General features: G+C 43.2%; 2 protein-coding genes across 2 annotated transcripts; one reads left to right on the top strand and one right to left on the bottom strand.

The window, feature by feature from the left end:
* On the top strand, positions 4,024-11,791 carry LOC8082692 (RRP12-like protein). The gene is made up of 19 exons (XM_021459643.1): positions 4,024-4,659; positions 4,966-5,497; positions 5,599-5,853; positions 6,221-6,312; positions 6,832-7,029; positions 7,138-7,329; positions 7,412-7,633; positions 8,088-8,254; positions 8,347-8,440; positions 8,530-8,586; positions 8,680-8,808; positions 8,909-8,980; positions 9,447-9,560; positions 9,720-9,884; positions 9,982-10,110; positions 10,339-10,440; positions 10,562-10,638; positions 10,782-10,907; positions 10,985-11,791. Exons 1-19 carry the CDS (start codon positions 4,120-4,122, stop codon positions 11,544-11,546), a joined length of 3,825 nt encoding a protein of 1,274 aa, XP_021315318.1. The 5' UTR covers positions 4,024-4,119; the 3' UTR covers positions 11,547-11,791.
* LOC8082693 lies at positions 15,430-17,415 on the bottom strand. Its single transcript, XM_021459615.1, has 3 exons — positions 17,280-17,415; positions 16,943-16,965; positions 15,430-16,851 (listed from the first exon to the last, which is right to left on the bottom strand). Exons 1-3 carry the CDS (start codon positions 17,413-17,415, stop codon positions 15,553-15,555), a joined length of 1,458 nt encoding a protein of 485 aa, XP_021315290.1. The 3' UTR covers positions 15,430-15,552.

Here is an 18,258-nt window from a genome sequence, read left to right on the forward strand (position 1 = left end):
CCTCCCCGTCCTATCCCGTCCCGACCCGCCGGCGCCGCGCAAGTTAACACGCTGCCTGTTGAAAACACCACACGGCTTATGTTAATGGCGTTATCGCAACCGTACCACATGTGTTTAACTAACCTAATTCTAATCGGCACACACTTACCTGTAGCTCTTATCTTGATTGTCACATGCATTGCATATACTACTGATGTACACATGCCTGTGCCTGCCTGCCGCCGGGCGCCGGCCAGAGATGTTGTGCATCCACTCACACGCGTGGGCGCCCGTCACTTGTCGTGACGACAAGTGAACCGAACAGATGGAAATTGGAATTGCCGGCGAGAGATGACGACGGGATACAGACAGACAGAAAGCTGCTTAGCTGATTGAGAGCGCAAATAAAGCTAGCGCAGCGGTTTGTTAGTTGCCGCTAAACAAGGGCACGCGCGGCGCCCGTCGCGTCGGTGTCGTCAGTGGCCCGTGTGTCGCTGCTGTTCTTTAGTGAGATCTGAATTGATTATACACTGTCCGTCCGTAGGAATTATTACTGCTCCCTCCGTCCACAAAATTTTACAATCCAAGAGTTCAAATTTTTCCAAAAAAAAAAACGCTAAAGTAGCCTACTAGGGCCTAGGGTGGGGGACCCACATCCACAGCACCACCCAGACCGCTGCCAGCTCACGCACAAGACTTGGGCATGGTTCGGTTTAAATTTTGTATTAGGCGCATGGAAGCTTTGGTTGTTTCTCAACTGTTTCTAGAGGCTTCTAGCCAGAACTTGAGCCTATGTATGGACACGTGTACTCTAGCTGCAAATTTTTAGTGCCAAATAATTGTGAACGTGAACTTTGGTGCAGTGTAATGTCAAATCAATTATAGAGGTATTTTGGTCATTTGATATGGTCTTTGTTACCTCCTTTTGGTTCTACGATTGCAATATTTTATGGACGGAGGGAGTAGTTCAGATAACGGAGACGATGAGCCAGCAATTGAGCGGCAGCATCAGTCAGCAGAGTTCGTGGTGGCGCATGCATCCATGTGGGAGCGGGGAGCTGAGCACGCGAGTGCCGGCGGGTGCGTGCGGACAGCGCGGCGGCGGACAAGGTTGTCGGAGGCGCTGGCGAGGGCCGGGCCGGGGCCGGGGCCGGGGGCAGGGCATGCGCGCGCGGGACAGCGACGGGCGGCGCTAAAGAAATGCACGCGCGGCCGGTTGTTGCCGTGGGTAGGGTAGCCAGTACTCACTCGGTACAGGCAGGTGTCAAGTGCCAGTGCGTGCGTGCATCATGTTTCATGTGGAACCATTTCCCTGTAGCCCTCGAACCATTTCAGATTCTCAATTTCTCAGGGCAGTTTGGTTGTGTGTGTGGTGGGTTTTCTCCTGGGCAGATTGCAGTCAAGCCATTTTTTGGCGCTGATTTCTCAGAAGAGGAGGTGCTGCTACGGGTATTGAAGCAAACACCCAAACATAAATCATGCATATGGACATAAATAGTCACGGCATATCCCTTAGGGCTCCTTCGTTTAGTCCTTGTTCTCGATGGATTCATTTCTGATGATCAAAAATAATATAAATTTACATAATATTTTTTAGCTAGAATCATTCTATGCATTCATTCTGTGAGAAACGAACGGGGCCTTACTTGTTTCGTGCCGCTCCGGACTATGACCTCTACACATATGAGGTATGTCGGGCCTTTGTTAGTATGACAACTTTTTTTAAGCCCATGTCACACAGGCACAACTTCGTATTGGTCCAATATTTTTTTCTGCTAACTTTCTTTGTTCGGCTAATGACACTAAAAAAACTTTGTATGTACCATTTTCATGAAAGCTATAGGTTTTTTCATAACACCATTCAATGAGAGTTAGTAAATGTTACAAAATATTAGTATAATAACGTTGTAGATGTACTTAATTACTTGCTATTTTGGTGCCGTACGATGTAGAGTGTCGAGATCTTAGACATGATATGACCTTCACGTTCGGTGTTGGCAATACTTAAAAAAATCATATCAAGCCATGTTTTAATTCCAAACCCCAATACATAATGCAAAAATGCCGGGGCAGTTCGGTTAGTGAAGCAGCTAAGCAGATAGCTCCAGTCTCCACCCAAACCGATATAATAATATAACCAAACTTCTGGAAGTGGTTGCCTAGCTCAGACATGGTCACAACACGTGAGACTCATATCCACATGTAAAAATTCAGCTAAGAATCACCACCACGTTGGATAATTCCAGTTTAGTATCATCTTTGATTTTTACGTAGCACAAATATATCTTTTTTTTCATTTTTTTTTGCTTAAATATGTGCCTGTAGGTCATAGTCAAACTGACTCTTACTTTTCCTTTTTATTACCTTGATTCCAAACCCGGTTAAGTCTTTCTTTCTAAAGATATTTCAAAACTTCAAAACTTGAGCGTCTTTTGTTTTAAGTAACATTTATTTCAAACAATGTTTATTTTCAACTAATCTACTCCGGTGGCCCTCCCTATTTTTTTGACAATTCTTAAAAGCAGACAGATAATTAATTATAATTAATTTCGTCATGGGTCTAGTTTGGGCGCAACCCTACCCGTGCCCAATCCAAGTCCAACCTTGGCCTATGCCGATATTTGTGGATCTCCACCATCCAATTCCTGTGAGATGTGCTAGCACGTTTAGAGCATCTCCAAGAGTTTAGCTAAAATGAGTAGGTAAATTCTAATATTTAGTTATTTTGTAAAATAGATAACTTTTTAAAAAAGAAGAGGTTTACAACAGCATTGCTATCAGATAGCTAGTGTCAGTGGTTGGCTATATATGGCCAACGAAAATCAAGGGATAACAAACTTTTTATTTTACAAAACCAAATAACACATCTGTTGGAGCCTATTTTTCTACTATAAAAATTCTAAAAGGCCTTTATAATAAAAATAGCAAGGCTGTTGGAGTTGCTCGATTCAAATTTTCTAAAATTTGGTTATAAATAAATAAGGCCTCAGTCACGTCTTGCTCACACCAAGCGAACAGATGATGACAGCGGCGGTGGCCGCAACACGTTTTACACCTACCCTGTACAACAGTCTCTCCCGTCACCCATTGCATCCCAGACCATTTCGCCGTGTGGTCTGGGATTTTGAAGCAGCAGTAAGCCAGTAACGCGGCGGCTCTGGATCACTCGATGCCATGTGCTTTGGGCATTCAGCCCTGCTGCACAGACACAAAACTCTGTGTGACCGTGAGGGAGGATGCTGGTAATCCTTGCTAAGGAGGAAGAGGAACAATTCTTACTTTTGGCTGGTTGTTTTCCTGTACCATGGCGCCATATAGCTCCCTTCATGAGATGTATAAGTGCTTTGTTACTAAAGTAGTGAATACTGGACAGCAAACAAAAAATCAGAGGAATGTTTGGCTGAAATAAATAAAATCTATAACTAAGTTATACACGCATAAATCTAAATAAAATCTATAACTAAGCTATACATGATCTAATGAGTATAAAATTTTTACTAAAGTTTAAGCATACAATACCATAAAAAATTCACCACAATTAGATCATAGAAAATGAAGTTATGAATTATTCCATTTAATTATAGAAAAGCATAGATCTAAAGTTACAACAAAAATTTTATATTAAAGTATAATATATTATATATTCACTATATATATCTACTCATGTGGAATCTAACAAAATTATATTTCCCCATTTTTCGATTTTTCTCTGATTTACTATGATTTTTCAAAGATTTAGCCAAAATTAAAAAAAAGACATAACCACCTTTGAAACCACTTATAACCGGGCCAGGGAGGTAAGGCAAATGGTTTTAAAAGTTGAGGAAGATGTTTGCCTGGTTTTGAAGTTCAAACAAAAAAAACAGACTTTCGCAAAAATCGAGAGAGAAAATATTGATTTTTCCCTAATTAAAAAGAAAAAAAAGAAAGCTCCCACAAACACTAGGCCTGACAGGTCCATCCATCTGACTTACTTCGGTCCAGCCCACTTAAAAGCCCTTAACCGCGCGCCAACGAAACAAAACGACGTAGCCAGAGAGCCCATCATCTCCCTCAAAACCCTAGAGCTTCAGTTTCCGTGCTCCCAGTGCATTCGGCCGGCGCGTGCGGCTTCCCACACCTCCCGCCCGCCCGCGCGCCATGGCCGACGTCGACATGGCTGAGCTCCCACAGACCCCGCGCTTCACTGCCGGCGACGACGACCTCTCCTTGCTGGACGGAGAGGGCGACCTCGCCGCGGCAATCCTCGCGCGCCTCGGCGGCTCGCCGCGGGAGGACTTCCAGCACCTCTGCGCCACCGCCGCCGCCATGGCGCAGGCCGTTAGCGACCAGGGAGTACCCGCCACCCCCGTAGCCTACTTCGCCGCGTCTGCCGCGGCGCTCGCCCCGCTTGCTCGCGCGGGGGCCGCAGGCGCCGACCGCCACGTCGCCGGAGCGCTCCTCGCCTTCCTCTCCGCGGCGCTGCCTGCCCTCCCGGCCGCCGTGGTGCGCGCCCGTGGCCGTGAGGTCGCCGACGACGTGATGCGCGTGCTCGATTTCCCTTCCATGCCCGATTCAGGCGTCAGGGCGGGGCTGAGGTGCCTCGCGCATTTGATATCTGCGGGGGACAGGGCGAACTGGGAGGCGGTAGAGCCTTTATACACTGTGATTCTGCGCCTCAGTACCGATCACCGGCCAAAGGTATGAACAAAGCTGACGCTCTCCAACTGCTGCTTTCATTCAAATTTTGTTCCCGTTCAAACTAACTAATGATACTCCTCACTGAGTGTGCCAATGTATGGAACTTGATTGTATAACCGTTTCTCATTTAGCCAGATTAGGGGCTCAAATCAGCGAGTCAATTACTACTTCTGTAAAGTATCGTTCAGCATCACTGAGAAGTTTGAAATCATATGTCATGACTTTTGTAAAAGTTGAGTCGTGCCCAAAATGTGTAGTCCATTAACATTAAGCCAGTAATTCATGGTTTACTTTGGTGGGTTATAGGTGCAGAAACAATCTCATTCATGCTTGCGGGATGTTCTCCTGAGTTTTCAAAGGCAACCAATTTTGGTTCCAGCAAGTGAAGCAATAACAAGATCTTTTGAGCGGTTTCTGCTGCTTGCTGGAGGATCTAGTTCTGTAAATACAGGTGCAGCAGAGGAAGGCCCCAAGGGGGCTAAGGAGGTCCTGTATATTTTGAATGCTTTGATATGCTGCCTTCCGCTTATGGCGTCAAAGCCTTCCAATACCATCTTGAAATATTTTAAACCACTGTTAGATTTGCATCAACCAATTTTGACAAGGAGTCTGTTGGACATTCTGCATGCTGTTGCTGAGAGTCCAACACTACAGCTAAAATCGGATGTGTTATTGGATCTTCTGTGTTTGCTGGGGCTGTCAGTGTCTTCAGAAAGGAAATCAGGAGATGAAATGGCTTCGATTGCACGACTTTTACATGTTGGTACTAAAAAAGTTTACAAGCAAAACAGGGACATTTGTGTTGTAAAGCTTCCATTGATATTTACTTCACTTGGAGGTTGGTTCTTCTCATAAACTTAGCATTTCTTAATTGGTCGATGATGCTTACATAGATTGCCATGTTCATTAACTAACTTTTTCTTGTTAATTGCTTGTCAGATATATTATCAAGTGAATTTGAAGAGGCGAGATTTTCTTCTGTGGAGGCTTTTAAAGGTTTAATAGATCACTGCATTGATGAAACCTTGGTGTCACAGGGAGTTGCTCAGATGAAGGCCAGACATCAAGGGGTGAAATCAGATCCCACAATCATAGAGAAGATATGTGCTATCCTAGAAGGCTTGCTAGATTTCCGCTACAGTGATGTCTGGGACAGATCATTTCATGTAATTTCAGTGGCATTTGACAAGTTAGGTATGTGTTTCAGTACCTTAGCATGTCCTCTCACATCCATACTATTTTGTTAATGCATTTCATTCTGCATCATGTGTCATTGATTCTGTTATGATGGTGATAATAGATCATCATTTTCGTTATCTATAGCTTAGCTGTGTTGGAGATTTGGAGTTCCTAGTCTTATCTGGTCACAACACACAAAGGCACCATGTTTTTATTCTTGGCCTCCGATATTTGTAAAATTAAGCTAACTTGCTATGTCCATTTTTTTTTGGATGAAAATTTGATTATTTTATTTCTTTTACTTCTGCTAGTTACATACTTGTTATTAATAGGGGCCATGAGTTACTGAGCTGAGATCTATGACATTTATATATAAAAACAGGAGAGTTTTCAGCTGACCTACTGCCGGAAGCAGTCAGGAACTTGGCAGACATGCAAAACTTGTCAGATGACGACTTTTCCTTCCGGAAGCAGGTACCTTTTTCCTGTAACTACACAGACAGTTAAATCCTCCTTGCTTAGTTAGCTTACCAACTAGGAATATATACTTCCTCCAGTAACAAATAAGTGTAGTCAACCAAACTTTGAGTAGATTACTTTTAATGTATTTACTTGGACTTTTTGAAAATGACACAAGCCTTGGAAAATAGTTTGACAAAGTATAATTTTCCTGTGTTCTATAAATATGTTACAAAAATTTATAACTCAAAGTCGTGTTTTGGAAATCGCCCCTATGGCCCTGTTGTCCAAATTTTGACTTATTGTGACTGGAGGGAGTATGTTTGCTGTTAAAGGATATGGGGTTTGTCAAAATGTTGCTTAGGGAATCAATGAATCATGGCTATTGTGCACTAGTGCTATCTTGTTCTGGTTAAAATATATTGCTAAGGGAATGGATGACAGTTAATGCTGTGCAGTGTGCACTTTCATGGCCTTCATACTGCAATGATTTATTTGGTCTTTGACTAGTAATCTCTTCCTTCCATTCTGCAGCTTGATGCATGTCTTGGTTCAGCGATTGCAGCAATGGGGCCAAAGAATGTTCTTGAAATTCTCCAGATTCAGTCAATATGTGATGAAAATGCGTGGATTCTCCCTATTATGGAGAAGCACATTGTTGGTGCCAGTTTACAATTTTTCTTAAGAGATATTCTGGGTATGGTTAAAGCCATTGAGAAAAGCATTCCTAAGGTATTTGGTATTGTTTGAAAATTCTCTGCTTTACAAGAATGACTTGATTTTGGACTGAGCTCTTACTGTGTGCACTCTCACTATGTTTTGGATATATCAACTGAGCAGCTTTTGAAGAATGACAAACTTTTCTCTGCCAAGAGAGCTGGAGGTTATGTGTATTCTCTGTGGTCTTTGTTACCATCTTGTTGCAACTACTCCTGTGACACATCAAGCAATTTTAGAGCTTTACAAGATGTCTTATGTGACACTCTCCAAAACCAACCTGACTTGCGTGGCGTTGTTTGCTCCAGTATTCAGGTGTTTCTCACGGTCTCATTTCTGTTGCACAAATTGTTTGCCCTTCTGAATGTCTTCTATATTTGTCTTTTGTCCTTTGTAGGTTTTAATCAAACAAAACAAAGAAGCTCTGTCAGTTTCTAGGGAAGAAGACATTCTCGCTGAGGATGAAATAAGCAAATCTGAAAGAAGAGCAAAGGAACATTATACTCAAAATCTGGCAGAGGAAAACTTGAAAGCGATACGTGCTTTCTCTTCGAAGCTTCTGGAAGTACTTTGTTCTATATTCTTGATGTCTTCGAATGATGCTATTGGATTATTGCAGGTACATTATCTAATGTCTTCTTTGAAAAGAATTTCTGATCATATTGCTGTGGTTGAGTCATCGAGACTTGAGAGATACATTTTCCTAGCTAAAGACACTTTAAGCTTCTATATTTTTGTGGGAACTATTTGTTTTGGCTTCTTGAGTTGGTATGTTAAAGAACATTTTTTCTTTGGTGGGATGTTGATTATAGCCCTTCACAATTCCATCATATCCTCATTCCTCAATGACGTCACTTGAAATTTGACAGTGAAACTCTAATTTCTGTGCGCTGATTGTTGAAACTATTGCTTTTGGAACCAAATTGTCATCTATACAATAAAGGAAGTCTCATACTTTATGGATTGAAATTATAGTTCTCATTGTGTGAGTCTGAATTAAATTATAGTCCTCATTCCTCAATTCAGTTATGTTACTTAATTTGCATATTTCCCCCTCTTGATTGAACCTGTAGCCTGCTATAAGTGAGATAGCTTCCATATCAGACAAAAACGTTGTTGGGAAATTCTTCCTTGATGCAATAAGAGAGTTGTTGGATGCTACAAAGGCTGTTAATGCAGAGCCTGTGGATGATAGTTCAATGGAAATTGAAGCTGATTCCAACAAGAATAGCATGAAGAGGTTTGTATGAGTTTATGCCCTTGGATTTCTTAGTTATTTGTAGATTTCAATCGAATTCTGATGTTGATCATAAGTCTTGATTTGGATTCCAGGGCTCTACTTTTGGATTTTGCAGCTTCATTGATGCCTGGTTTAGCTGCAAAGTCTATCAATGTGCTGTTCAGTTATGTGAAACCTGCAATTAAGGTACATATATGGTTTAATGCAAGTTAAGATTGTCTTTTTCATGTAACCACGAATCTAAGTTCAGTCCGTCACAATTTTTCCGTTTCCAGGACAGTGACTCTTTGATTCAAAAGAGAGCATACAAGGTCCTGTCAATGCTGCTCAAGGTCTGTTAATGTTTTTCAGTTTGTTCTTCATATAAATTTTTGCACATAATAAAAGTTATGTTTCATTTATTTAATCAATGTCAATTGTTTCAGGATGCTGAATTTGTTGAAAAGAATTTGGATGTCTTGTTGGAATTGATGATTTCATCGTTGCCATGTCAATTTCCCTCGAAACGCTACAGACTCGAATGCTTATATCACCTTATTGTTTACATTTTGAAGGTTGGTAAAAAGAGGTGGCCATATCTTTTTGTTGTTGACAAATGTGTATTTGTACCTGGGAGAGCAGTAACAAGAACTCTACACTTGTCTCTGTCTGCAGGATTCATCTACGGTTAGAAAGAGAGAAGTTATTAGTTCATTCATCACTGAAATACTTCTTGCATTGAAGGAGGTAATCTAAAGTTTGCATTTGGTTTTGGATGATTTCTCAGTTATTAGTTATAACAAGGAATGGCTCTCTGAACCAGGATGCTGGCAGCCTGCCAGCATCCTGGTGTGGCAGCCTGGCAGCATGATGTCTTCGGTGTGCAATATTTGTGTTCAAATGTTCCTTCACCGTAGTGTTAGGCTTAGTCCTGCCTTTTATGTTTAGAACAGTAGAGTCGGGAAGATTTTAATGGATGATGTTTCAGAAATTTGAACCTAAACTTAATACTTACGTTATTAGTTTGTTTCTCACCTTTTTGGACATCTATCAGTATAATTTATAAAATATTTACAAATGTACTAGCAAAGCTTCACATTGGTCGTTCAAAAAAACTATTTCTTTATTCTGATAGGACAGCTTTGCTAGTACATTTGTGGCATACCAAATAAACTCATGTGATTAACAGTGTCTGGCTGATGTTTATTGACAGGCCAACAAGAAAACCAGAAACAGAGCTTATGATTTGCTTATTGAAATTGCCCGTGCATGTGAAAATGCTGGAAATGACGAGAGGAAGGAGGGCTTGCACCAGTTCTTTGGCATGGTACTTATACCTTCTGTCATTACCATTCTGACATGTTTTGTGTTTGCTCATAGCAATTAATTGTTTGGCAATTGAATACGAGATCTGTTCTACGCTGTATTCCTATACATAAGCCACACACTCATCATATGGTTCAACTTTTTCTGATTTTATGTTTAGGTTGCTGGTGGTATAGTGGCTGGTCAAACGCCATATGCAATTAGTGCCGTTGTAACTGGGTTGGCTCGGTTGACTTATGAATTCTCAGAGCTTATTGGAGTCGCTTACAAGCTCCTTCCTCAGACTTTCTTGCTTATGCAAAGGAACAACCGAGAAATAGTCAAAGTAAAGTGCACAACAGAATTCTAGCTTATACCTTTACCATTCCGTCCATCTTATAATTTTATCAGCTCTTTTACACTTCCATCGGCATTGTGGTCAGGCGAACTTAGGTTTTGTCAAAGCTTTAGTGGCTAAATCTAAAGCCGACATGCTGCATGAACACTTGAGTGGAGTTGTTGAAGGCCTGTTAAGCTCGCAAAGTGATACAAAGAATTCCTTTAAAGCTAAGGTATCTGTTGCTCTTTTTTTATATATCACAATTTTTTTTGTCTGGTGAAATAACCATCGTTAAATTACTGGCACTTTATTAGTTCAAAGAAATGTGTGGATGTGATAATATTTGTTTGTTGCTAGTGGCTTGTTCTATATTAGCCTATCAGGATGGATAGAAAAATCTTGAGTATGCATTGTTATCCTTTTCTTGGACCTTGCTATTAACTCCACATTCTATTAACAGGTCAAGTCACTCATAGAAATTCTTGTGAAGAAATGTGGTTTAGATGCTGTGAAAGCTGTGATGCCTGAAGAGCATATGAAATTGCTCACGAATATTAGGAAGGTAACGTCCATTGTTTTATGCTGCTCTTTACGGGCTCCCGGGGGGGGGGGGGGGGGGGGGGGAGGGGCATATTTTTCTCCAATCTTATCCTTTATGATTGAGTGCATGTGATGTTTGCCAGATTAATGAGCGAAAAATGCGGAAGACAAAATCTTCTGAGGATGGGGATGCCATGTCTATGGCCTCAGGAGCTACAAGGTATCCTTTATTCAGTTGATGGAAGTGTATGGTCATGTTGTTGATGATACACATCTGAAAAAACAGAATCCACTGATAGCCTTCTAGGTTTGGGGAAATTAATGTGTTCCTATTTTTTGACCGTCTGTCCATGTTTCCTACAGGCAAAGTAGATGGAATCACACACAAATGTTTTCAGATTTTGGAAGTGATGATGAGTCAGATGGTCCTTTTTCTACCCGACACACTGTTACTTCTCGATCTCGTACTGAATCAAAAGCTTCAACTCGGTACGTGAGGTGATATTGGCATACAGTGAGGTTCTGGTTAGCAGCTGAAATAATATTGTTTTGTTTATCCTGTCTAGGCTGAGCCGGAGGCGCCAAGGAGATAAGAACCTATTGGAGAAGTTCATTGACCATTCAACTGGCGATCCCCTAGATTTACTTGACCAGAAAACGGTGCGGTTGGCTCTCAAATCAGCCGCAGGTAAAAAGAGGTCTGCACCCGATGATGACGATGAGGAGTTTGAGGTGGATACTGAAGGCCGTATAATCGTGCGAGAAGAGCGGGAGAAGAGGAAAAAGAAGCAAGTCTCTCGTGACGACGACGATGCTGATGGAAAGAGCTCTGTCAGAAGCCAGTCCGTTAAGAAGAGGAAGACTTCCAGCTCTGGATGGGCCTACACTGGCCACGAGTACACCAGCAAGAGGGCCAGTGGTGATCTGAAGAAGAAAGACAAGATGGAACCTTTTGCATACTGGCCGATGGATCGGAAGCTTCTCAACCGCAGGTCGGACCGCAAGGCGTCTGCGCGCAAGGGCATGTCCAGTGTCATGAAGATCACCAAGGGGCTTCAAGGGAAGAGTGCAAGTGCTGCGCTTTCTGCTAATCGGTCGGGAAAAATGAAGCACAAAAAGAACAAATAACTGGGGGTAGTGGTGATTGGTGACGAAGCTTTGGAGGAGCCGACCAGACGATGTTGTGGGGAAAATTTTGATCTGTACAGTGCCAGGATGCAGAACTCAGAAGCTCGACACTTGGGTTTCTCGAGCTGTGTTTTGGTCTTCTCGGATTAGTCATGTATTAGAAGCTCGACACTTGGGAGTTGTATTAGATTGGATCGTTCTGTTTGTATGATGGCTAGTAAATCATTATTTTTTTTTGTTGTGCACTTGTGCTGTCCACCAAAAATGTTTTGAGAAAACAAAAAATTGATCCGATTAAAAACAGGAAATGTTATAAGCACAAAAAAGAGCTCCGACCAAAGGTCAAAAATCGATAAAGGAAAATGTTTGGATGAAAAACAGATCATTTTGAGCACCATAAATATTTCCCGAGCACGAAGTAGTTCTGATAAAGATGAAAATCATTCTGAGCACTAAATATTCCATGGGATTTTAATCGTCGGTGCCAAGCCACATATATTACTGATTGTGTGAATTGAAGAAATATAAGAAAAGGATTTAAATTACTTCAATAAAACTCTAAGACGTCATGTCAGGAATCAGGATTACTTTTTTTAGAGTTACACAACACAACGCACAAATACCACTGCTATGAATGCACATACATAAACCCTTATCTTTGGAGATTGGACCAATAAATCATCGAGATCCATGAAGTCACCGTACCCACTCCTACGAATAGATGTACATGTACCCTACTCCTATGAGTATGTTTAAATATTGGACGATAAATCCTTAAGATTATTGAAGTCACCATAGGCCCCTCGCTGTCGACCAGAACGTCACTTACTACTAAAATATATTCTGTGAGCATCTTTGAAGACGTGACAGACAAATCCTCACGATCGATGAAGTCACCATACTCATCTCTACAAACACATGCACAGAAACTCTACCCTTATGAGCATCTTCGAAGACTGATCGACAAATCATCGAGTTTGATGAAGTCACCACAGGCAGGGGCGAAGTCAGAGATTTTAACCACCAGGGTCAACATATAATGACTAGGCTTTGTTTAGTTTCTAAAAAATTTTGCAAAAATTTTTAGATTCCCCATCACATCAAATCTTTAGACGCATGCATGAAGTATTAAATATAGACGAAAATAAAAACTAATTGCACAGTTTAGTCGGAATTGATAAGACGAATCTTTTGAGTCTAGTTAGTCCATGATTGGATAATATTTATCAAATACAAACAAAAATAGTACTATTCCTATTTTGCAAAATTTTTTGGAACTAAACAAGGCCTTATATGTGACACTTTTCTTATGGAAATAGCAGTGTGATAGTGGAATTTCCTCAAAGCATTGAAGTCATCTGACCCCGGTAACAACATGTAGATTCGCCCCTAACCACAGGTCCCTCGCTGTCGATGAGAATGTCGCTTATCACCAAAATCACAAAACTGTTAAATCCTAGAATGTTCATTTCCACGGAGAGTCAAACCTACTATTTCACTAGGATTTCCCCTCCTTATATAAGTCCACTTCTAAACTTATAAATTATGTGAGATGATAGTAGACATGACAACTTATGTGGAAAGATTCATTATTAAATTTTATCAATATTTTGATATAGGTTAGGATGTATAAAAATAGATTAACCCCAGAGATATAGAATTATAGGAAAAATAATGATGAAAATTAGTGATGCAGTTTTAAACATGAGTTATGACTAGCAAACATACATTCTGCGTTGTAACTTATGTTCAAGTTGTTGTGAGGTTACCTGGACGACTTGTGGCCTGAAGATTTATTTAGTAATCACATCACATATTTCAACTTGTCTGAAAATCTAATCTAACTTGTATGATAAGGGAGTTTTAGATAGTGATCGTTGAGCATGTCTATGTTCCAATTCGTTTTAGCATTAGACTCTGAACCGTGTTTGGGCACTGAACTAGTAGGAGCATGCATCTGGTTAATATTAGATATATAGATATGACCATCCAAAGTAAACAAAGAAATGCATCAACACTGCTTCTAGTGCTTATAGGTTAATATTGTGTGTATGTGAATATTTGCATTGTGTTTCAAAATCCCATGCCAAAGTGGGTCCCAGTCAAGTTATGAGCTTTTACCTAACAATATGTCTTAATCTCAGCACACAACACGCAATCTCCTCGAACTCCAGGATTTTCCATTGTTTGGCGTTACTGCCGTGTCAGCCAATTTCACTGCCTAATTTCAGATCAGTGATAATTCGTTCAAGTTCAATAAAGCCAAGAAGCCAGTTCGGCTAAAAGGCTAAAAGACAGTGACCACCTAAATGAATGGTGTGTGGAAAAATTTTCGTCGGGAGATGGAAGACATTGGCCTTAGATCGTCCCCAAGCGCAAAGAGAGACCATTGCGTAGACAAAGCATAGAACTACAATCTTGCCTACTTTTGTAATTATTATGGTCTTAATTTCGTAATAGAAATTATCATTTTGTATAAATTGTTAATATGTGACAGTCTTATGTAGAGCCTTTAGAAGATTACAACAGTGATAAATAATTCACTTGTAAACTTAGCATCAACAATTACAGTCATAATCATATAATAAGAGATATGACAATAGCCGAACAGAGAAGTCATAGATTTTTTCTAATAATCGATGCAATATCTCACAAATTATAGGTCCATGGTGATTAATTTGTTATGCATACATAGTTTGTCCTTCATTCACAAGAAAAAAGGGACTAATTTTCTTCTCTCGGTCTTCCTCTCTTCTATCCAAGTTGTTTTGTATATATTCTGCTCTCTCCTCTCTTCCACATGTTGAACAGTCTCGAGTCTCGACCTAACTCGCAATACCCAAGGCCAGCATGCCAATCTATCAGGTTCGCAGAAGCTCAAAACTAACTAAGGTCTTAGCCTATCTCAATCTGAAAAATTATCTTCATCTAACCCAAACAATATTGATATTTTTTCCACGCGATATCCGTGAACTATAGTGCGCTTGCAAAGTGCACGATAACAAGCATAAAATTACTACCCTACGAGATTATTCTTAACAGACAAGAATAATAAAATATTCATCTACAAGTTTCCAGTTTTCATCAACTCTCTTCTTTCCGACGATCACGTCCTTTCCACATGCATCCTTGCTGCAGCTGTTAGTTAGAACCAAGGACGCAACAATTGGAAGTTATCGTGACCTTCCAGTTTGCTGTCACCTCCATGAAAACCATCAATTGTATTGTACCTCCATTTGCTTAATTGTTTGGCATGCACCTTAATGGAAAATTGGAAATGAAGAATTCAAACCCTAATGCTAATACCCTTGGCTCTTCCTGCCTTGCAAGCATCTGTCATTATACATATGAGCTCCACCAGCTATGATAGCGATGGCAGTGGTGATCCTTACCTGAGCCAAGTACACCAAACGACCAGTTTCACGAGTTAAAGTTTACCACCCGTCATATCAAATGTTTGGACATATGCATGAAGTACTAAATATAAACTATTTACGAAACTAAAAACATAGCTAGAGAGTAATTTGCGAGACGAATCTTTTGAGTTTAATTAGTCCACACTAATTGTTAAATAAAACAAAAATGCTACAATACCTGTTAAATTTTAACAACCTCAACCAAACACCCCCTCAAAGATTCCTAACAGTGGTGCAACCATCAAGCAAACCGTATCAGCAAACTACTTCTAGTTAATGCTGGTACGCTGTCAATTTTGGGCACCACAAACTTCAAATTGAACCTTTCTCGCTCACACTAGCTCATTTGGTTACTCCAAAACTTATCTGAACAATTGTAGTAGAGAATAATGTCCATACACATTTTCTAAAGAGATACAGAGAAATTTCACATGAATCATTTCAGTTTTCATATAGGAAAAACATAGTAACAAAAAAAGTTCCCACGTTTCAAACAGAGTACAACATGTTTTGGATGCAAAACTGCAGATATAATGATGCGTGTACAGTGTGGTTAGTGCATTAAGAGTTGAGGAGTATGTAACAGGGGGTCACTCTCGCAGCATCCGCTTCACCATCTGCAGCGTCGGCGCGAACCTGGTGGTGTTGAGCCGGATGCTCTGCTCCCACCAGTAGAACTTGGCGTTGCTGCCGTTCCTGTAGAACACGTCGGGGTCGGCCATCACCGGGTGGTCCTTGCCGTACCTCTCGTACAGCGTGCTCTCCTCGGCGGCGATGCTGTAGGCGACGTGCCGGAGCCCCATGTGCGCCGCCGGGGCGCCGAAGAACCCTTCCCCGTAGGGCTCCATCTTCCCCCACGGGATCACCTGCACCACCACGGCGCCCGCGCGCAGGAACACCATGTTGGTCAGCCCGGCGCCGTGCGCGCCCACGAGCACGTCGCACGCGTCCACCTCGCGCGCCACCGCGCCCACGCTTCCCCAGGACGCCGTCTCATCCATGCGCGCCACCTCGAAGCCCGCGCGCTCGATCGCGTCCACGATCGCGCCCTCGTTCACGAACCGCCGCGTGCGTCCCCGGAGGACGAGCATGAGCCGCGGCCTCGTTCCGCCGCCGCCAGATTTGCACGGTAGCGCTGCGGCGGGCGGCGGCGGCAGGGAGTAGGCGGCACGGACGAACTCGCGGAAGGCGAGCATGTCGTACCCGTTCGGGGCGCGCGCCGCGTCGATGTCGAAGTCGCGGTGGCCGCGGAGGCCGACGACGACGTGGTGGTAGCACCGCACGACGTCACCGTCGGCGTCGAGGTCGACCACGTCGTACCGCGAGAGCGCGCGGAGGACGCGGTCGTACTTGCCGAGGAACCAGGCCTGGCCACCGGCGCCGGTGGCGAGGAGGTCGACGTCGCCCCCGAAGGCCCGCGCCGTCGTGAAGAGCGGCACCAGCACGTCGCTGAAGGCGTGCCAGTAGTTGGACGTGAGGCCGCCGAGCGCGAACACCACGGCCGGCACGTCCCGGCGCACCGTGCAGCCGGGCGCCTCGTGGAGGCTGGACGCGTCCAGGGACCGGACGATCACCTCACGGACGCCGACGATCTTGCGGGACTGAGAGCGGATGCTCCAGGTGGCCGCCGCCGCGGTAGCGAGCTGCTGCGGCGGCGGGATGAAGTAGACCACCGACTTGTCGGCGCCACTCGCCGTGCGCGCGTCGCCCCACATCTCGCAGCCGTCGTAGCGCCGGTCGGAGAGGTCGCAGATCGGCTCCAGAGGAGGATGCACAGGCGCAACAGAGGTCGCCGTCGCCGTCGCTGTCGCCGGTGCAATTTCTTCACCTGCAAACGGAGAATACAGAAAGCTGAGAAATTTAGCTGTAATAATGCCTAGGAATCTGAACTTTCAGGGGAGACGCGCATATGAAGAATGAACCAGTGATTTTTTTCGGAGAACTCGTGGCATTCTTTTTCTGGGTCTGCTCTGTGAATACCGGAGGTTCTGCTGTTCTATTGGCTGCAAAATGTTCAGCAAAAATTTGCCAGCGATGGCGATCGATCTTTAGAATGGTGAATTCGGAAGAAACGAATAACGACACTTGTGTGCGGTGTCATGCATGATGAACTCGACTGGACTGCAAGGTAGCTCACCTAGCGGTGGCAGTTCATGACCACTCGTCTCCTCCCCCGGCGCCGGCGAACCTGCACCGCCGTCTCCCGACGAGCCCCGCAAGAGAGCTAGCTTCGACGATAACGCAGAACAAGTCCGTGACCGTGAGTGAGAACGAAACCGTAAGTTTGGCACGTATAATTCGTATAAGACCGGCTCACCGTTTGTGCCCCGGACTGCGAACTGCGTCGGCACGGAGAGAAAGATCACCGCCGCGACAAAGAGGCCGGCGAGCAGCGCGACGGCGAGTTTGCTCTCCGCGAGCGCCGGCCATAACTTGTTTAGGGTCTTCTTCATTTGGATTGGACCCGGCAGTTGGCAAGAGCAGTAGTAATCCAGCCAGGACACTCCCGTTTGTCCCCTTTATAGGGCCTGTTTGGCACAGTGTGATTTTTTTTTGTTTTACCAAACCCTCATTTTCAAAACAACTTCACATGTAAAACTGTTTTTTTTTCTCTTATAAAAGTTGAGATGAAACTGAAAATAGTAGTTTATCCTAGCTCTCTTTCTCTCATAAGCTATTGATGAAGTTATTTTGCCAAACACTTTCAAAAACAGCGCAACTTCACCTTAAAAAAAAACTACTAGTGAAGCTGCCAAACAGTTCCAAAGAAGCCGCTTTTGGCTTCACGGAATTCTGCGTTCCATGACTCTCAGACACCCCATGGAATTCTCTCACACCCCCCATTGAATTCTGCATCAGGTCTTCAGCTTCAGGTCATGGCTACAGGAACGCGGAAGCCATTTTACATATCTGAGGCAATACGACATGGTTCTGTGTTGCGGTACACGTCCTGCTTTCGATCGTTTGGACGGCTCCACACATACGTTTTTAGTAGGTTGCTTGCTCGAAATTGGTTCCTATTTGGGGGCAGAGGTAGGGGTACAATAAATGGTGACTCTGCATTGCCTGTGGAATGCGAGTATGGCTGCTGGATGTGGCAGGGTAGAAATTAGACTTCAGTTCCGGGGAGAGTAAAGGATTGGTATCGGACAGGCAAATTCATCCATTTCTTCTTTGTGTGCATTTCAGATGTCGGGTGGTCTACAGGTTACGCTCGGACATTTCGCTACCTGATCAGGTTGAAAAGGGACAAGGGACAAACGGACCCTCTCAGAGACATCATTGACTCCAGCGTC

This window comes from Sorghum bicolor, chromosome 4 (assembly GCF_000003195.3).
Source record: "Sorghum bicolor cultivar BTx623 chromosome 4, Sorghum_bicolor_NCBIv3, whole genome shotgun sequence".
In the NCBI taxonomy this organism is placed as follows: domain Eukaryota; kingdom Viridiplantae; phylum Streptophyta; class Magnoliopsida; order Poales; family Poaceae; genus Sorghum; species Sorghum bicolor.